We start from the raw sequence: 21,023 nt of genomic DNA, 5'->3' as shown, positions 1-21,023 counted from the left end.
TGAGCGTCTACTATGTGCCAGGCACTCTTTCCAGCCCTGGGGATAGAGAAGTGTCCAAAAAGCCCTCGTGGAGCTTAAATTACAAGGGAGAGAGAGAGAACACACAAAAGTCTAGATCCAGAACTAGCCATCAGGCAATATTTAGAGCTACAAAGAAAACTAAAGCAAAGGAAGGTAAAAATGAAGGTGGCCGGGGCTGAGAGATGCTAGAAAACAGTTAAGAATTTTTTTTTTTTTTTTTTTTTTTTTAAGCAAAGCCCCGAAACTTGTAATCTAATAAACGTTTCTCGAGTGCCTCTAGGTAGCAGGTATGGGGCTGTTGTGCTGACAAGCCTGGCACCACCCCTGCTCTTGGACCTCTTCAGTACCACTCCCAAGAGTGGCCCTCAAAGCCACTCAGAGCTTGCTGTTTATTCTCAAGAAGGTTCTGGAACTCTGCTTGGGCACGGGCCAGCAGGCCAGCCTCCCTCGAGGGAAGAATCCAAGTTACTGCTTTATAGTCAACGCTTCGTTTTGACCAAAAACGGAAGTGACCAGCTGCATCACCCAGCCCGATCCACCCGCCTAGGACCAGAAAGTTCTCCATACTCAAGTGGAAGAAATACAGCCCCTGAAGACAGCCTAAAGGAATGTGCTGTGTGTACGACGGACTCTCCAGCAGCTGTTCGGTGTTTGTGACAGATTTTTGTAATAGGGGGAGGTGCTTACGACCCACTGTTCAGAAAAGAAAGCAAGCAGCATTGATGGCTGAGAGCACAGTAGGATGCTACTCCTCTCAGGAGGAAGGCCGAGTAGAGACAGACACAGACAGCCCCTCTGGTGGGTGGGCCAGTGGACAGACATTCTTTTTCCTGGTTCTCTGCGTTGTTCTGCAAGTTTCCAGTGGTCTAAAGCGAGCACATGCTGATCTTATGATCGGTTAAAAAAAAGAAAAAAGAAAAAAAACTTCTCAGCAAAGATCTGAAAGATGGAGAAAATCAGTCATGAGGTTGAGAGATGAACTGAGCATGGATCTGAGAAGTGGGCATATTGTTGGAATAACGGTCTTTCTCCTAAGACCACAGGGAAGAACCGGGACAGCGTGAAGCCGGGGCACGGCAGCTTTCTCAGCCTTGGCACTAGGGACGTTGGGGGCCAAATGATGCTCTGTTTTCTGGTGGGGGTAGGGGGGTTTGCTGTGCATGGTAGGCTGCTTAGCAGCATCTGTGGTCTCTACCCTCTACGTGCCAGCAACCCTAAGCCTCCCCACCCTTCACCCCAGTTGTCACAACCAAAAATGTCTCTAGACATTGCCACATGTCCCAGGAGGCACAAATGTCCCCCGATAAAGACCACTGCTCGACACTTTAGGTTCCTAATACAGAAACCAGAGTAAATAGAAATGTTCTTCACCTTCTAAGTACAAAGGTTAATGAGTCAATTTGTAACTCTTTGCCACCTGGAAAAAAAAAAAGGGAAAGACAAAAAGACAAAAAAAGAAGTTTCTGACCCATCAGTGTAATAAATACGCCTGGGAAGGGGTCAGTATCTCCCCATCCTATGCCTATTTCCCGGTGCATCGGCACTTCTCTACCCGGTGGGGAAAGAGTACCCCCAAACCAAGCACTCTCCCCCTTCAGCCTGGGTGTTCTAAAATAGACCTGATTAATCCAACAAGGGGAAAAAAAAGAAAGTTTCCCTTTAGGAGAAGCCAAAAATGTGGTTCAAACAAATCCAAGGTCACTGGCTCTTGGGAGTCGGCTACAGCAGATCAAGAGTAGACCCTGATGCCAAGCTGTATCACTGGGGCGGGAGGGGGGCGGGGGGAGGCGGCAAGAGAGCTGGAGAGAGGAGGGGCTGCCCAGTCTGAGTTCAGACCCACAGGCTGAGGACTTGTGTGCGAGGCCATGTGGCTGGATTGGAAAAATGACCACACGGCAGTGCGAGGGTGGCGGATGGCATTTTCATTGCCAAATTAAGTGCTGACGTGGCCAAAGGAAAAAAGAAAAGGGGAAAAAGAAAAAAAAGGAACTGGCAGCATTCTGTGGTTCTGCATCAACTGCTTCGGATCTGCTGGCAGCGGCAGAGGAAGGGAAGAGAAAAAAACCATCTGTGGTCAACAGAGTTTAAGGACGCTCCCTGTGCACCTGGAGACAAAGGAGAGACCGTGTTCTGGGAAAAAGATTTAGTTGAATGCATACGTGTCACTTGAGAAAGCACTTGGGGTCATTTTCACCCAACTGAAGCAAGTCTGTAAGATACAGTGCTCCTGAGGTTGCCCCACCCAGCGTGTGATCTTGGCTTGACCATCAGAAGGTGCTGGCTCTGCAGCAGGAGGGAAGCAGGCTAGACTTAAGACAGAACTTGCCAACCACGAGAGCATGGACATGCAGGAACTCATTCTGATCAGGAATGAAAGGCTAAAGGGACTTCTTGCCTCATGCAGGTAAAAGGAAATGCTTTGCTTTTAAAACCATTAGGGTTCATAGCAGCACAATTTATACCAGCCACAACATGGAAACAACTCGAACGATCACCAGCCAATGAATGAACAGACAAAATGTGGCGTGGTATTCCCCAGCAACCAAAGGACATGAAGCGCAGACACATGCTACCTCACAGGTGAGCCATGAAAACCTCACATGGAGGGAGGGAAGCCAGGCACGGAGCACCACACGGTCTAGAATTCCATTCACGTGCAATGTCCAGAACAGACAAATCTAAAGGCAGAAAGATACACGGGTGCCTAGGACTCGGGGCACCGGGAGAAAATGCACAGGGATTGTTAACAGGCTACGAGGTTTCCTGGAGGGGCGACGAGAATGTTCTGAAGGTGATTCTGATGATGGTTGCACAACACAGAACATACCAAAAATCAGTGGATTATAACACTTTAAATGGGTGACCCATATGCTATGTGAATTCTATCTCAATAAAGCACTTACTACAAACCACTAGGACCCCCGCAGCAAACCAGAGCAGAGGAATGAATGCGCCCCCCACCCCCACCCCGGGCAGATGCAGAGGCGACTGAAGGAAGGAGCAGAGGACTGAAGCTTAGAGGCCAGACTTGAGGGCCCGACCCCACCAGCAGCCACTGTGTGTCCTTGGACAAGCTGCTCCCCCTCGACATTCAGTGGCTTCCCACTGCATGGAGACCAAAACCCAAACTCCTCACCCTGAAGGCCCATCTCCCACCACTGTCCCTTGCCCACTGTGGTCTGGCCACACCGGCCTCCTTTTCATTCCTTCCATAAACTGACCTCACACCAGGCCTGAGGCCTGTGCACCTGCTGTTCCCTGGGTCAGAACACTGTTCCCAGCATCAGAACACTGTTCCCCAGATCTTCTCCTTGCTGGCTCCTTTCCAGGCCACTGTCACCTCCTCAGAAAGGGCTTCTCCAACCACCCCACCTAGGTGGCCTCATGCCACCCCCATCACTCCCCAGCTCATCATCTGCAGTTTCTTCTTTATAGTGCTTAATGCTCCATGAAACTCTTTCTTGATTCGTTTTTGCCCTTCTCTCCCACCAGATTCTAAACTCCACGAGGGTAGGGATTTATTTAGATGTCGTTCACTTCTGTCTACCTGAAACTATTATGGACTGGGTTGTACTCCCGTCCCAAATTCGTATGTTGAAGTTTGAAGTCCCCAGTCCCTCAGAACGTGATCATATTTGGAGACAGGTTACTTGCAGGTGCAATTAGTTAAAAGGAGGTCATCGGGGGGGCCCTAATCCCACATAACTGGTGTCATTAGAAAAAGGGGAAATTCAGAGACAGACACACACACAGGCAACACTATGTGAAAATGAAAGCGGATATTGGGGTGATGCTTCTACGGGCTAACAAAAGCAAGAGACTGCTACCAGGCCAGCAGAAGCCAGGGGAGGGGCATGGAACAGACCCTCCCTCAGAGCCTCAGAAAGAACCCATCCTGCCAACACCCTGGTCTTGGGCTTCCAGCCTCCAGGACTGTGGGAGATTTCATTTCTGTTGTGTGAGCCAGTCTGTGCTACGTTGTCACAGCAGTCCTAGGGAAGTAACACAAGCATTTAACACACAGTAAATGCTCAATAATTTCTGCTGAACGACCACACTGATGAACAGTAAATGGCTGTTTCTTAGGGACCAGCGCCATTCACAGAGACGGGAACTTGGCTGTCCCTGGCAGAGAAGGGACAAGCTTCCCTAAGCCTCAGCTTCCTCACCAGAGAACTGGGAATAACAATTCTACTCCCTGAGTCTTTGGAAGGAGTCAAGGAGGTACTCCTGCAGAGAACAGGAGCCCCGGTTAGCCCTCAGCAAACACCGGCTATGTCTTAGATTCCCATCACAGATACTTCCAGAATACCTGCACCCCTGCGAATGACCCGAGGGGGCAAGCCCTGCCCCTGTGGACAGTCTGAGACCTGCCTGGGGACGGAGTATGAAAGGAACATGCCCCAGAGGCTCGGGGAGTCTGTCATTAGCTCCAGGAGGCGGGAGATCAGGGCAGGACTGGTGACATCTCTCAGGAACAGCTGAAGGCAAAGTAGAAAAGGTGTCAGATGACCTCTTCCCTCTCTGTGGGGTCAAAACTCCAAGAAGGGGAGCAGAGGAGCCTGTGAGGCTCCAGTCTGACTAATGAAAACACAGGGCACCCTGAAGGTTGCAAACAAATCCCCTGAATTTTAAGCCAACTGAGAAGAGAGAAAAGATTCTTGAAAGTCTCGCCACAGAAGCCTTCACGTAAGGACAGGGTGAGGCCCCAGCTTTCGGAGCCCTGGCCTGGGAGAACACGCCAGGTGTGGTGGCTGGGGAGCAGGCAGGTCTGCAGTGACCTGGCAGGTGCCAAGTGCACGGGGGTAAACGATGGGCACTCCTCCCAGGGGAGTAATGAGAGCAGTTGTTGCATACGGAACATTCTGTGCTGGGCACTGTGCCCAAGGCTCTATGGAACTGAGCACATTAAATCTCCACCAAACACCAGAAGGTTGTCCTGTTACTATGCTGCTTTATCAGTGAGGAAACTGAGGCTCAGAAGGGCTTGGACGACCCTGGGAAGAGGAGCAGTGGGACTCGAACCCAGGTCTCGCCAACGGCCAGCCTGCACACTCAGCCACCATGCGTCCCGCCCCCAACCCCAGCACCTGTTCTGGACTACGCCACATATGTCACCGCTTTCCACAGCCTCCTGAGAGCCGGGAGGACTATGATGATCACTGTCCCCATTCCTGCCACGAGAACTCTGAAGCTCGGCAGGCCCAAAGCCACCTCGCAGCAAAGGATGAAGACCTGAGCCCAGGTCCGCCGCCCCGGCCGTAAAGCACTGGGACCCCCTCTCAAGTCAGCCCTGAGAGCCTTCAGGTGATCCTTCCACAGGGTTCCTGAAGGGGCTGGCCCAGCGCTGATGAGGGGCGCCAGACAGGGGCCAGGGGAACCTCCAGGAGGCTGCGGGGCTGGGCCCTACCGTCATCCGGCTCGGCCCTCTCCTGCTCGGTGCTGGCATACGTGCGCAGGAACTCGGCGAAGGCGCCGTCCCGGGCTAGCAGCTCCTGGTAGGAGCCCATCTCCGAGATCTTGCCGCCAGTCATGACGATGATGACATCCACCTGGGGCAGGTAGCTGATGCTGTGCGTGACCAGGAGCCGCGTCTACGGGCAGAGCGGGGGCCGGTGGGTCAGCACCCGGGCGCGACAGGCATGCCCCGACGCCCCACTGGCCGAGCTTGAGCCTGAGCGCCTGGGGCGCCCCAATCTGTGGGTGCCTTCATTCAACCCGTGCCTGCCAGGAGCTGGGGGGCAGCGGGCAGGGAAACAGGGTCCCCGCCTCACACTCCTCGGCCAGGCGGGGAGAAAGGATGGACAGAAGGACAACAGAGTGCGTGCTGGCTGTTGCACGAAGCAAAGGGGACGGGCTGAGGGTGGGGGTTGCAATCCTAACAAGGGTGATGGGGAAGCCGATTTGTGAACAGCAGTTTGAAGGGGGAGGGGGAGGCACTGTGGATGAATAAAAGAATGAACCCGATACAAAACAATTTGCATGCAACGGCTTCATTTTTTAAAGTAACTCCCCGCCCCCATGAAAAACCACCTCAAAATTTGTACGTGTGTATATGTTTTATCCAATTAAGTCAAGGTTGGGAAGGACATTCAGCAAACTGCATGAGGTGACCAGCTTTTCCTTAAAGAGCCAAATGGTAAATACGTTCGGCTTTCTGGAGCCTCCAGTCGCTATGGCAACGACCAGACTATGTTGCCACAGCGGGAAGGTGGCCATACACAAGATGGAAAAAGATGATCTGGCCGGGTCCCAGTAAAGCTTTATGTGGGAGCACCGGCATTTCAATTCAATGCCATTTTCATTTTCAGAGATCTCAAAATACTATTTTTCTTCAGATTTTTTTCCCAATCACCGAAAAACGTGAAGACCTTTCTTAGCTCAAGGGTAGTCCAAAAACAGGCAGCAAGCCAGACTGTTGACCTCTGCTCTCGAGACAAGAACTAGAGAGTAGGAGAAGGGAGGGCCTTTTTTTTTTTTTCTTCACTTTCCCCATACTCTTATACCCTTTGATTTGGTTACCACAGGCATGTATCATTCTGGTAACAAAAATTTCTTTAAAAAATACGTTTATACAGAATTTTTGGATGTGTGTGGGAATGCTTACAACAGGTTAAGTGGCACGGTGCCTACTATATATACATACATATATATATGTGGGGACCCTCTTAAAAAACCTTCTAAGGCTTGAAAGAAAGAAAATCTCTATGAAGTGGGACTGGGCACAACTGCTTACGTGTTTTTCTTACTTGTATTTTTCTGAATCTCCTGTTTTCCCCATGGGCATGTGTGTTACTTCTTTCTCCAGAAGGAGGAAAAAAAAAAAAAAAAAAGAACCAGTGCTCCCTCCCAACCACCCTGTAATTCCCCTAAAAATAATCATCATCTTCAAGAAGGGCGCATGTCTGGCGCCCCTCATCAGCGCTGGGCCATCTTCATTTCCTATCACGTTATGGTGGTAAGGCAGGCTTCCCACTCCCAATCTCTGTCCCTCAGCCCACGGCCACCTCAGCAGGGAAGGGGGAGCTGCCTGCTCAGTCAGAGGGGATGGGATTTCCCTCTGCGAGGCCACCCCTGTAATTAAATCAGGAAGAGGGGCCTCCGTCGGCCATGTGGAGACAAGGACTGCAAGCCAGTGTCAACGACTTCCTGCTATAAAGAGCAAGAAGCCTGTCCTGGGAAGGTATCCAAGGGAAGCATTAGAAATGTGTTAAGTCCAATTAAAAAAAAAAAAAAAAACCTAATTCTGGAAAGTGGGAAATGAAGGATTCCCCCAGGGGACACATTCTGACTTAAGCAGAGATGCCAGACGCCACACCCCCGAGCCCTGCCCCTTTAGCAGGTACCTTGCTCCTCAGCATCCCCTTGGGGCCAATGACATTTTCAAATATGTGTTTGCCCACGTGGGCATCCACCGCCGACAGGGGGTCATCGAAGAGGTAGATGTCGGAGTCACAGTACACGGCCCGGGCCAGGCTCACTCGCTGCTTCTGGCCCCCAGACAGGTTCACGCCCTGGGGAGAAACAGAGCAGAAGAGTGGGTTTCCTGGGAAGCCTTGCAATCTGCGGACAGGGAACCCCGCTCAGGAGGCAGCAGACCCAGGCCGGCGGCCCTGCGGCGCTACACCGCCTCCTCTTGTTGGAGCAGGACGCAAAGGCATAAGATGGTATCTGCGTGAACTGGGTGCGAGGCCCACCATGGGGTCTAGCCTCTGGGAGCTGCTGAGCGGGCACCCAGCACAGAGTGGCGATTCAGCAAAGGCTGGCTGGGGGGAGCAGATGCTGGGGGGCCACGAGGAAGGCACCTGCAGATGCAGTAATGATCCTATCCTGGCTGCCGCCCTTAGAGTTGTTAACAGCTGACGTTCTTGTGAGCTTGCTCTGATCTATCACTCACTGTGAAGCCACGCAGAGCTGCGGCAGGCTGTACTCTGGGGGTGCTGAAGTCCAGCCCCGCTCACCAGGAGGAAGGGCACTGATTTCTAATTTACACGGGAGCACTCCACGGAGCACAGAGCAGCAGTCCCAGCCCCCCGTCTGGCAACAGATGACTAAACGTCATTTCCATATGTGGCTGGGGAATCAAAGGGGAACCCCCACCTGTTAACTGCCCAGTCTCTCCTGAGAGATGCCCACCCTCCCTAGGCACCGAGCTGGGGTCTGGCAGCCAGGGTTCTTCTGGATGGCCCCTCTGGCCACAGCACTTGGGCCCAGGGGCAGACACCAGACCCAATCATAGCCTCTTGCTCTAGATTTTGGCACTGGGACCTAGACAAGGAGAATCAGGAGTCTCCCAAGGGGCAGAAGCAGACACTTGGGTTAAAACAACAACTAGCCCAGGCTCCTCTGCTAACTGCAAATCCAAAGAGCCCTGCTAACAGTTGTTTTTTCTTTCCAATGAGCTGTAGGTTTCCCTCAAATAAATGGAATTGTTCAGCAACTAAGGAAGCTGGTGGGGCCACCGGCTTGTAACTGGAGACAGGGAAGCTCCTTGGTGCTGCTGTGGAACAGTTGTACTCCCCAAGCACACACCAGATAACCACCAGGGATGCTGGAACAGGCTGGCCGGGCAGAGGAAAAGCACATGCAAAGGCCCTGAGGTGGGAAGAGGCTTGGGCAAGTCACTTAGCCCCTCTATGCCTCTTCCTCCTCAACCACGAAATGGAAATAACAGTAAATCCCATCTCACGGCCTTGCTGTAAGGATGGAATGCATATAAAATGTTTATCACAAGGCCTGGCACACAGTTAATGCTGAACAACGTGAACTACTGTATCATTATTTTTACTATTATCCTTGTTTTGAAAGGGACTGTGGCCCTTTGACTCACGGATACCTCTCCCCCTTGTATAGTGCCCTGTCATGTGACTCTGAGGTCACGTGACTGCTAAGGTAGCATGCACTTCCTGGTCCCTTATCTTTCAGTTCAATCAAGTGAAAACGACAATATGCTTTACAGGACATCACCTGGGGGGTTTGGGGGTTTTGTTCTTGTTCTCCTGGGCTTCTGCTGTCACCACGAGAAGAGCTTCCCCCTGCAGAGCTCCTGTCCCTTCAGCAGGAAGGTGTGTGGGGCAGACCCTAGCCAACCGTACAGCCTGGAACAGAGCTGGGCGGGTCTGCACTGTGGAGCAGGGCTGCCCAGCTGAGCCCAGTGTGGGTACAGCCACCGTCGGTCAACTCACACACCCACAAATGCGAGATTAAGTGTTTAACATCTGGCCCCAGAATTCTGTGGCTGATACAGCGGCCAAGCTGCAGCCGTACTGACCTTCTCACCAATCTCTGTCCGGTCCCCACTGGGCAGGATTTCCAGATCTGGGAGGAGGGCACAGGCCTCGATGACGGTCTTATAATACCGTTCCTGTAGCTGGCGGCCAAAAAGGATGTTTTCTCGGAGGGAATCATTCTGAATCCAGGCCTGCTGCGGAACGTAGGCCACTGAACCCTAGGAGGCGTGTACAGAAGGCAGCAAGACAGAGAGCCTTGGTTAACAAGACGCCAGCCAGCCAGCCAGCCCACCTACCAGGAGGGCCCTACTTCCCAGGATACTTTCATCACACCCATTGTTTCAGCAGGGGGGAAACTGAGTCACGACAGTCTTGGATGCCAGAGCTGGGATCAGACCCCACGCTAGGTCAGTCAGGGACCCTAACATCAGGAATTCAAGAGTGGAAATCCACATTGGTGAGATTATAGCTTTGCGTTTACCAACTATTCATTGAATGCCTCTAGCAGCAAACAAAACTCCAGCTTCTCAAGAATAAGAAGTCCCTGACATGATTTTTAAAAAAATTATTTCATTACAGTCATGCTAAATGCTAAGAGGCAAAAATATATGAGTCCTTCAAGAAGTCCTTTAAAGAGGGAGACCTAGTTTGGGTCATCGGGGAAGGATTCCTTGGGGACATTCCCTTGATGAAATGTAAGCAAGGACTTCAGTATCAAAATCATCCGGTTCGAGTTTAGTGTTCATTTCCATGTGATAAAGTGCCAAGAATGTGACGAGAATAAGGGCTAGGGTGAGGGCATCTGTTTCGTGTATTTTAGTAAGAAAGTTCTAAACAAGGATGGACAGGTGAGGATACGCTGGTGTGACAAACAGGAGGTGGAAGCACATTCCAGTCAGAGGGAACAGCATGGGCAAAGGTCCAGAGGCGAGAAGAACCTGGCGCATCCAAGGAACAGGAAGGCAAGTATGACTGGAACATCGTGTGAAGGGGAAGACGGGGAGGAACGAGCAGGAGAGCAGGGGCCAGCTCACACCAGGCCAGGGGTCCTGGTGAGGAGTGTGGGCTTTACTGGAAGGGCAAGAGTGAAGATTCTTACCTAAGGGAATTCTAGGGGGACAAGGTTGGGAGTGGGACCCAGGTGTCCCCCATCTTAATCTCCACTCTCAGATAAATAAGTGAACTTCTGACTCTAATACCCTAACTTACAAGAGGCCAAAAGGTCACAAAGCCTCACCACAGAGCCCAGAGAGAATTCAGGCATGGTGTGCACAAGCCCCACCAAATAAAAACATTTGGAAAAAATTAATACTTTAAGCACATTTCTAGCATGCTCCTTTGCAGGGCAAAACAACCAGTTAGAAATCTGTCAACCCATCAACCAAATACTCAGTGCACCCTCCTGCCACTTCTAGATCCATCGTTTTTGAATTTAAAGGCTTTTGACTTTAAAACAGCAATTCTCAACTGGGGGGCAATTCTGCTCTCCAGGGGACATCTGACAATGTCTGGACACTCTTGGTTGTCACAACTGGAGGTTGTTACCAGCATCTAGTGTATAGAGGCCAGGAATGCTACTTAACATCCTACAAAGCACAGCATAGCCCCCCACAGCAGAAAATCATCCAGCCTGAAAGGTCAATAGTGCTGCAGGGGTGGAAACTCACAAGGTGGATGGTTCGGAGGTTTTTTCCCATCAAGCGAGGTCTCACTGTTCATTAATCTTACTTTAGTGACATGTACTTGAAAGCAGTAATGGGACATTTCTTAAAATAACAGCTAAATGTCATTAGTTTAAATCCAACAATAACCACATGTATTTCTCTACTAATGCATACCCACTAAAGGGCCTCATACAAACAAAGGATTTTGCTCTAAAAACAGCTGCATAAACCAGCATTCCCAAGAGAAGATTCCGGGAGACATTACTTCTGGGGAGGCAAATAGTTGAACAGATACTGAAGAGTATGGGCAAATACGTCTGGGACACACTGGGTTAACCGAAGTTAAGTAAGTTTTCTTCTCCTCGCAGGACTTCTCAGAGCCTTTACTTTACTAATGTTTATTTTAAGTCTCCGAGAGGGAGGGAATCTGAGTTTGCAGTATCTCCCAAACTTGTTCGAGCCCAGAACTCTCTATTCCCCAAACAACTGCAAGATGAGTTTGCTGTCGACCATGCTCCAGCATATGCTGTGTTAACAAAACTTCGAGGCAAGCTTTCTACACCAGGGAACTCCTTCATGGGGAATAAGCTAAATGCAAAAACGAGGCTCTTGATTTCCAATGAGACTCATCTATTGACTAAAGCAGCCTTTTAAATTCTCTCCTGAGGAATAGTCCAACTTAGTTCAAAGTACTCTGTATATTTAAAAACCAATAAAAAGTGCAGTCCTTCTTTTGATCCCACATTAAGAATCCAAGGAATGCTCAAGATTTAAAAAGTCCTCTTTAAAAAGAATTCTCCAAGAAAATATCCCAGAGACACAAAAAATTTTAGTTTTGCTACATTTATAAAACAGACATACACGGAGAGATCCACGTACAGAAAGAACAAGCCAAAAAGACTGGCACTTTAAGAGAGACCAGGAGATGCACAGAGAGGGCCATAGATGGGGGAGAGAACGAGAGACCGCGAGTGGACCAGGGAGCATCCATGTGTTTACTCAGTATTTACTGAGCGCCTACTACTTGCTGGGCACTATTCGCGGTGCTGGGATACAGCAGGAAATTAGGGTCATCAACTCTTGCCTTCCAGGGGGCCCAGAGAAGAGTAGAGAGAATGGGAGAGGAGGAGGGAGTTGCTCGCTCCTCTCGCTTCCTGCACAGGGGCCGTCTCGAAACAAAACACAGCATCGCGCTCGCCCCCCCACCGAGGCCAGCAGCGCCCCGGCAGCCCTCCACCCGCCCGGTCCTCGTCCTACCTTGATAGCCACGTGCCCCTCCACCTTGTCCATCTCGGCCAGGAGTGCTGAGAGCAGAGACGACTTTCCACAGCCCACCTGGCCCACGACGGCCACCAAGGAACCTTCCGGAATGGAGAACGTGATGCTGAAATGACACAAGGGCTCTGCCTCAGCCACGCCCTCACCTGAACAGATGGCGGCCCACCGCAGCTGGATGTCCCCCGAGTGGAGAGGGGCGGAAGGCAGGGCTGTTACGAGCCCTGAAGGTCTGGAAATTATTCCTGCCGTTTCCCCCGCTAAGCTGAGCTCAGTGGCCGGTGTCAGTGGGCTGAGGTGTGTGAGGCCCCAGGTAGGTGCTGGGATGCGCCTGACACGTGTGTGTCTCAGAGAAGCCGAGACAGCGGGAGACCCCTGGGGGGGTGGGGGGGCGAGGTCAGGTCACCGTGAGGGAGCCAGACAGTGAAGTATTAACAAAGCAGGTGCCCTGAGGGACAGACACCTCAACGTGAACTCTGAGGGAAAAGGAAGGACGAGGCAGGGAGGCGTAAGGCCAGTCCTGAAGAGGTGGCAGGTAGCAGCCACACCCGAAGAGGCCAAAGCTGGCGGTGCTAAGACACTCACACCTCGCGGATGGGAGCCTTGGGGTCTGGAGGGGGGCCTGACGTGGGTGACTGAGTCTGCGAAACAGGTCTCACAGATGGCGCTGCACCAAGTACAATAAGCTCAACGCTCAGCCGGCGAGACTGCCCGTCTCAGGACGGGGGGCCGTCGCGTGCTGCCAAGTCGGGGCTCATTCCGCGCACCCAGGGAGGGGCAGGCACCCGAGCCCAGGGCCTTGCTGGGATCACTTCCTTGGCTGTGCTTTTCAGCGGATGCGATCATGACTCAGCCTATTAGTGGAAATGCTGTTAGAGTTTGTGGTCACTGTTTAGTGCTTGTGAAGCTGCTGCATGGTCCCTCTGATTACGCTTTCGTTCCTGCGCTGAGGGGGGGAACGGACGATGGGGCCATAACAGAACACGAAGCCCAGTGAGGCAGCTCCTGTGACTGTCCAGGTGGGAATCAAATACTGTTACAGGCTGAGGAAAGGTTTGGATTGGGAAAGGCTTTGGGAGTTCAAGGGCAGGAGTGGGGGCGTGGGTGACTAGAACGAGAAGGCAAGAGAGACAGACGAGAGAGGAAAGCTAAAACTGAAGCAGGCAGGAGTTGAGTGAGACGTAAGGAAGAACTTCCCAAGCATGCAGTCCCACCGGGGGTTTTCAAGGGAGGGGTTACAAAGATTCTTTTCTCTAGAGAGTCTGTCCCCCGACCCCCACTTCCTGAGTTAATACACAGCAGTAAGTGGCCACCCAGTGAGGGGATAATTGTTAAGGGGCTTGGGGGATAAATGTGGTCCCTGCAAAGGTCCCTCTGGCCCTGTGTTTTGAGGACTCCTCTGGGGAGCCTCACAGAGCCACCAAGCAAGGCCTCCCCAGTTCAGAAAGGAGTAAGAGGCACTTGACCAGTGGCCTGGGCAACCAGCTCAACTCCCCGGACACTGTGTGCTTTGGGAAAATAAGGGCTGGGTGGGGAGGGTCCCAGACGGGGAGATGGCAAGAAAGGGTGACTTAGGCAGCTGGGGACCTTGGAAGGGATGGAGAAGAGCGATTCCATCCTGACAGCAAATCCCTGCTGATAAGAATTCCTTTCAGCTGACCCAGGCCTGTCTGCCACCACCTGCAGCACCACTGCCTCAGCCCCAACCTGGCCAATCCGTGTGCTCTGTCTCTCCTGGCGCATGATTGGCTCAGGGAGGGGCACATGACCCAATGTGAACCAGTAAGAGGCAGGTGGGTCTCCAGCCCAGGTAAGAGGTACACTCCCGGCTGATGGAGGCTATTTGCCATCATGAAGGGAGAGGCAGCTCGAGAAGGAAGCAGCACAGAGGGAAACTGAAAAAAGATAAGATGGAGAGGATCCTGATGGCACTGAGTCCCTGGATCACGCTGTACCTGAGTGGATCTCAGTGATGCAACCCCAAAATTTCCGTTTGTTGTCTAAGCCCACCTGGGCAGTGTTTCTGTCATTTACAATCCAAGGGAACCCTCTGTGCCAGCCAACTCTCACCTGCTCCTTCCTGCAGCCCAAACAGGTATGACTGGACCTGTTTCCCAGATGGGTAAACTGAGGCTCAGAAAGGCAAGGTGGCCTATTCAGTGTCACTGAGCTGGAGTGTGGCTGGCATTCACACCCACATTTGACCAGCGCCTCGTGGCTCTCTCCACATGCAGGCTTACCCACTTAGCGTCGGAGGGTCGCTCCTGGCCCACGTGAACGTGGCGTTCTTCACAGTGATGCTGTTTGCGCCCCCGCCTGAAAAGCACCAGCAACAACATGTCAGGCAAAGGCGGAAGTCCCGAGATTGAGCGTCAGCAGGCTCTCACTTTTTTTTTTTTCCTAATGTTTGTTAGTTCAATGCCAGATGCTAGACACTTGCACCAGGGCATTATCTCGTTACATCACTCCTCGTTTCTGAAGAACCCCAACCAGACCCACAAAGCAGACAGAAACCACAACAGGGTTCTGCCCTGAATGCCAGGAGGTCGCGCTATCCAGACGCCCATCTGGCAGAGGTGGGGGGAACCCCTTGGGGTTTACTCAAGGCTCCAGGGTCTCCCTCACCTCATCTTGGGAGGATCGGGCAGCTCCGGCTGGGGGACTGAGCAGAAGGCAAGGGCAACGGGGAACAAGCAGTTCTCTGCATCAGGCCGCCGTTGGCCGTTGGCCCTCACCACCCCCTCAGCCCTCCCTTTATGTTCAAGGTGGGGTCCTAGGTCAAAGCACCTGGATCGTAGGGCTGTCTCCTAACGCCTCTCTCTGCATCCCCTCTCCCGCCCTGCTCACATCACAGCAGGTCAATCTTTCCGAAAAACCAGTCACATACACTGTGAAAAAGCAGGCTATGCAACCGGATGTGGGGCATCAGGGGAGGGAAGAACAGTAAGACAAAGCCGGCTTTCTACGTCCAACAGCGGCGCCCAATTCTAAGCTCCCGGCCCCGCTGTCTTCATTTACTTTCCCTCCCCTTCCTGTCCTTTGACGTCATGCCCCTCACTTAAAAAAACGTTCTGACTCTTCATTATTAGCCTCCTTAAAACCACCTAGAGATAAGACGAGCGTGTTTTTAAGCTCTCAAAGAAAGACAGAAATTCCCCTGCACACCAAAGAAACAAAAACCCGTAGCAAGAGGCAGTTACTGGTTAACCTGACCTTCCCTCCTTCACCCGGGCCCCATCCCCCGCCCCCTTGGGAGACAGAACAAGGAGGAAATGGGAAGGTGCTATTTAAGTACTTTAAGGAAAGCCACTTGAGTCAGACAAGCTAGAAAACCACCACACGTGACCGGGAGCTGCCAAGGTGGCCCCATCTGACACCCATGGAGTGTGGATAAACATCTCAAAAAGTCAACCAGCCTAGGAAGGGGGTGCTGAGGCCTGGACCGCAGCAGAAGGCCTGAGGGTTTTCTAATAGGACACCTGGCAGGGAGCTGGGAACAGCTGCAGGAACCTGAAACCTCCATGGGCTGCCCCAAATGTCAGTCCTGTGTTATGCAAAGAAATGTGACCCAGGAGGAAACGGCACCAGAAAATCTACAGGGTAGTGGGGGAGACTAGGTCCTCGGGATGGCACAAACCGATGATCAAAGGCCAGGGAGGTTGGGAAGAAGATTCCAGCATCCCGTGAGTAGGGGTTCTCAACTGGGGGCAACTTTGTCCCCCCCCCCCCGCCAAAGGGACATCATGTCTGGAGACAGTTTTGGTTTTTCAAAATCAGGGTGGGTACTACCGGGATCTAGGGGGCCGAGGCCATGCATGCTGCTCAGCATCCTCTAATGCTTGGGATGGTCCCCCCAGGCAAAGAACGCTCGGGTCTCCAGTGTCAGCAACGCCAAGGCTGAGGAACTGTCCCTCGAGGGTTGAGCTGACAACGTCCCAGACCCCTTCTCTCTCACACTAGGGAAGCCACAGCCACCACATCTAAGGGGCAGGCACTGCGCTCAATGTTGGACACACCACCAGGGAGATCTGAAAGCCCACTAGGTACCAGGCACTGCTCAGACCTTTTAACCAGTGCATACAACACACACATTCGCTCCTCTGACCGTATCTACTGGGCTCTCCAACCCCCGTGCGGCCACTGCCTAGCCAAACAGCCTTGGGCAAGTTACTTAACTTCTCTGGGCCTTACTGTCCTCGTCGGTAAAGCAGGACCGGTAAGAACGAGATGCACCCCATACATTGTGGGGCTAGGTGCATAGTAGGTGCTCAATCTCCATAGGGCAACACTGTACAGTGGGTAAGAGCAGATCCCAGTAACTGGCTGTGGGTGTGAATCCTGCCTCTGCTTCTTATTAGTTGTGCGATCTCAGGCAAGTGACTTAGGCCGGTTTCCCCATCTGTAAAGCAGGGGGTTTCCACAGCCCCTCTGTGCGCTATGCTGAGCATGGACGTCCTTAAAACACAACATGCATGACGGGAGTGTTGTTTAAGTGAAAAGTAGTCACTGCTGGTCATGCATTAATATTTACTATCAAGTGCTTGGAGACATAATTGGGAATAAGATCCCCACTCGGGGAGGTTGACTGGGAAAGGACAAATTAATAAGCTACAAAAGAAAGCAGCCTACCAATAAAAATCCACATAACACCCTGACAAAGAAAGGCACCTTCATTCCCATTACCCAGATAGGGAAACTGAGGCTCAGAACGGGCAAGTGACCCTCCCAAGCACACAGAGCTGCTGGGTTGGAGCTGGTCAGTCTCCAACGCCCTTGTTGTGCCTGCCCATCTGCCCAGAACAGAGTCAAGATCTGAGCCCCGGAACGGGCCCCTTGGTGGGAGGCCTCATCCGCCGGCTGCCTCTCAGTGGGAAAGCACCAAGAAAATAGAAGTTGAAGTTCACCCGCCTGGGATGTGCAAGATAAGGCCCGACGCCGCCCCCCCCCCCTCCGGCGCTGCAGGGCTCCTGTTCCCTGGGGCCTCAAAGCCAAACCCAAGGGGAACCTTCATGGCACAGACGGACCCGACGCACACACCGTCTTTGATGGGCCTTCGCTCGATGCTGTCAGGCTCCAGCTCCTCGTGAGACAGAAAGATCCTGAGGCGTTTGAGGGAGACACTCGCCTACACAGAAAGCAATCGCAAGGTGCAGTTATTATTAAAAGTATTTTTGCAAAAAAACAGACCAAGACTAACTTTCGGTGGTTTCCCCTGGGTGTCGAGGAGCCCACATCCTCCCTCATCTCTGGCGGGTCTGTGTTTCCTAGAAGAGTGTGCCTCAGAAGGAGAACCGGAACAGGTTTTGGTTCTTGTTTGTTCTCCTTTCAAAGCCCACCACAGGTATTAAAAAAAGAGGGTAGGGGGATTGTCCTAGATGACAAGGGACTTCAGAAACAATAACCAAACGTAGGGGCCCTATGTAAGGGTACAAGCTTGCAACCAGGGGAGAAAGAAGTCCTGGAGATCTACTGCAGGGTGATTACGATCAACACGCTGCGAGCTGGCTAAGAGATAGCATCTTCACGGTTCCCAAAAGAAAAAGGAAACAAAAATCACGTGATGTGAGAGGCATTAGCTGACACTCCTGTGGTCATTCTTTGGCCACACACGTTGGATACCTTAAATTTACACAATGTTACATATCGATTCTCTCTCATAAACATAAACTGAGAAAAAAAAAAAACCCCGCAAAACAACAGCGAAGAAATGCACGCTGAAGTATTTATGGGTGAAATGTCAAGAGGTCTGGGATTTGCTTTAAAATTCTCCAGGGGCGCCTGGCTGGCTCCACTGGTGGCGCATGTGACTCTTGATCTCGGGGTGATGAGTTTGAGCCCTAAGTTGCATGGGGAGAGTACTTAAAAACAAAAAAAAAAGGGGGGAGGGAAGGAAGGAAGGAAAAAATTCTTCAGCAAGGGAAGAAGAAAGGAAGCGGGGTGGAGGGGGGGAGACAGAAAAAGCATTCGATGAGCCAAGTGCGGCAAAACGTCGAATCTGGGTGAGCGCTATGTGGAGTTCGCTGTTATACTGTTTGTTCTCTCCCTACGTCTGTGTACGTTTGAACTTTTTCATAACCAAAAGGAATTTTATTTGCTTATTTATTTTTTTAATGAAAGCATACAAGCAGAGTTGTACAACCAAATCTTAAGGTTCATTTGTCTGTGTGGCTGAAAATCAGGTTCTCAGTATGAATGCGTCCAAACGCTGGGGAGAAAAATATGAGAAAATACCACCAGTTGGAAAGTGTAGGAGCTTCACAGAGAGTAAAAGTGTGACCGAGTGGCTAGTTTCCTCACCTTACAGGGTCACTGCTGTGGACTTCAGGATTTCCGGGGGGTCTAGGTTGGGGTTTTTCCAATGATGGGGTGAGGCCTATCAGTGGGTTGTGAAGTCAGCTGAGTAAGTCAAGAGATGCAGTGTTGAAAAAGCAGAGTGAGCTAGAGTAGGGTGGAACAGACTGCATCAGAACGGGACAGGACGAACATTTCAGAACCTTACGGAGCTCAGGAAAGCCTGCTTGCATGCAGTCTTTGTTCTGTACGTTCAAGTGTGAGCTCCTTGTCAAGAAGTTACACGTATTCCTTTCTTTGGGGCATGACCAAAATAGCAAGAAAGCCACCAATATGAGCCTCGTCCAGCCAACTGGGCACAGTGGGACGGGTAATGCAGAGCGAGCTGTATGGAGGAGGGACCTGTGTGCCCTTTTACTTCCTGTCTGCAGAGGACCCCTCCCTCAGGTCCCTCCAGCCCCGCCTGTACCTGCACGATGCTGCTGATGACCATGGGGAGAATATTCAGGGGAAATCGGAGGATGTTGAACAAGGCCAAGGACACAAAAGCTTTCTGGGCATCCAGGATGTTGTTCTTGTCGATGGTCACGTAGACAGCAAAGGTAGACAGGGCCACCTGTAAGCAGAGCATCCAGCACTGACTTGTGTCCCTGCATCAGACACAACCGTAGGAGCAGCCGCATGCCCCCCGCCAAGCCTCCAGTGTGTTCGAACCTGTCCCACAACAGGTGGCTGGAGGCAGCGGGCAACACCTAAGGCAGCGTCCAGCACACAGCAGACACTCACTAAACACCCAAAGAACGAACCAGGTAAATGAGCGACCGGGTGTCGCTGGCCTCTGCACCAACATTCTCCAAGGTTGGTGCAGACACTGGACATTCTGGGGATCCCTCAACACCACCCAGTGTAATCCCACCTCTGGGCCTTTGCCCCTGCCTGAAACAACCTTCCCATCTGGACGGTGGCCTGGTTCCTCCCTCTAACCCCTCGGAGTGGCTGCCCTACATCTCCACTCCAAACAACCCTGCTCTTGCTCTCTCTCCTTTTATCCTGGCTTATTTCTCTTCACAGCAACTAACATGGCCTTTTACCGCCGTACTGTACATATAGACTGCCTGTGTCCTGCACTACAACGGAAGCTCCGCAAAGGCAGGGACTTGGTTTTGTACACAGCGGTATCCTCAGGGCCTTGAACAATCCCTGGCACACAGGAACACCTTGGGCAAGTTACCTCCTCTCCCCATGCCTCACATGTCTCATCCATGAAATGGGGGTGGAAGTGGATGGTTAATGGCACTATTTAAAATTCCTTCCAGCTCACAGAATATATGATTTTTATACCCCCAGGAAAGGAACATTAAAAGAAAAAAAGAAACGGCAAGCAAAAACTAACAGGCAAAGGTACTGCCTTCCTCACCAAGTCAGACTTGCATTAAGCCCTGCGGTGGTTCCTGGGACTTAACTACGCAGGCTCCCAGCCTACCGGAATTTGGGTTCGGATGTTTGAGAGAGCAGCTCCTCTCCTCCCTTGCCAGGAAAAATGAAGGACACTCTCAATAATCCAGGGTTGGACTGCTCAGCTTGGGGGGGAGGCAGGAGAGTAACAGGCGGACTCCCGTGCCTCTCCTATATTGCTAGGGACAGCAGGTGCCAGGTGTCGCCAGGCGAGGCTAACAACACGCGTCCCGCAAGATCACCCAGAACATGCTATCAGAAGAAATCTGGACAACGACAGACGCACACAAGTCCCCGCCCCCTAACCCCATTAGCCCCAGGATCCCAGAGTCATTAAAGGCTTTCCCTGCAGGGGGAAAAAAAAAAATCAAAACAAAACTGCCCAGGTCTTGCCTTTCTGAGCTCAGAGCAGCATGTCCAGAAGTCAGGATATTGGTGTCTGAGCCCTGCCTTCGGTGTGGCTGTGGCCCAGTGCATTTGCAGGGTCAGAGTCACCTCATTTCCTTGTTACCTACTGGAAGGTAACATAGCTTAAAAATTAAAATCAACAGCTCTGCAGTGTGTCAGCTCTATGACCCTGGGCACGTCACCTCCCCTCTCCAAGCAAGCCTCTGCTTTCCTATCTACAAAATGCGAATCAGGATATACCTTCACAGGGCTGTTGGCAGCAAGAAATCAGGGACTCATGCAAAGTGCTTAGCACACTGCCCGGGGCACAGCAAAATGCAATATATAGCAGCTGTCTTTATTTCTGACTACAGGACTCAGTCCAAACTCCTTGGTCCATTCTTCCAAAGAATCTATTAACTGGGTCCCAAGACCAAGGCGCTGTGGAGTACAGCTGGTTCCTTTCTGGTTCTGACATTAACAAGCTGGATGACGCACCAGCCTCTCATCTAAAGATGTTCTCTTTTTTTTTTTTTTAAGATTTTATTTATTTTTTGACAGAGAGAGAGACAGCGAGAAGGGGAACACAAGCAGGGGGAGTGGAAGAGGGAGAAGCAGACTCCCGGCTGAGCAGGGAGCCCGATGTGGGGCTCAATCCCAGGACTCTGGGATCATGACCTGAGCTGAAGGCAGACGCTTA

The 21,023-nt window shown here is 51.7% G+C and overlaps 1 protein-coding gene across 2 annotated transcripts in view; it reads right to left on the bottom strand.

The window, feature by feature from the left end:
- Positions 1-21,023, bottom strand: part of ABCC1 (ATP binding cassette subfamily C member 1 (ABCC1 blood group)) — a 130,124-nt gene that overhangs the window by 27,156 nt on the left and 81,945 nt on the right. For both annotated transcript variants that reach the window (XM_088017386.1, XM_028117448.2), the window contains exons 13-19: positions 18,951-19,097; positions 17,228-17,315; positions 14,431-14,506; positions 12,173-12,299; positions 9,293-9,469; positions 7,368-7,535; positions 5,432-5,615 (exon numbers count right to left, since the gene is read on the bottom strand). In XM_088017386.1, the coding sequence (XP_087873512.1) occupies positions 5,432-5,615; positions 7,368-7,535; positions 9,293-9,469; positions 12,173-12,299; positions 14,431-14,506; positions 17,228-17,315; positions 18,951-19,097 (967 nt within the window). The remainder of the gene's footprint in view (positions 1-5,431; positions 5,616-7,367; positions 7,536-9,292; positions 9,470-12,172; positions 12,300-14,430; positions 14,507-17,227; positions 17,316-18,950; positions 19,098-21,023) is intronic.

This window comes from Eumetopias jubatus, unplaced genomic scaffold (assembly GCF_037043125.1).
Source record: "Eumetopias jubatus isolate StellerSeaLion01/CBP00866 unplaced genomic scaffold, mEumJub1_p1.0 scaffold_12, whole genome shotgun sequence".
Taxonomy (NCBI): Eukaryota; Metazoa; Chordata; class Mammalia; order Carnivora; family Otariidae; genus Eumetopias; species Eumetopias jubatus.
Note: the sequence above shows the minus strand (reverse complement) of the source record. Positions and strands in the feature narration are given on the sequence as shown.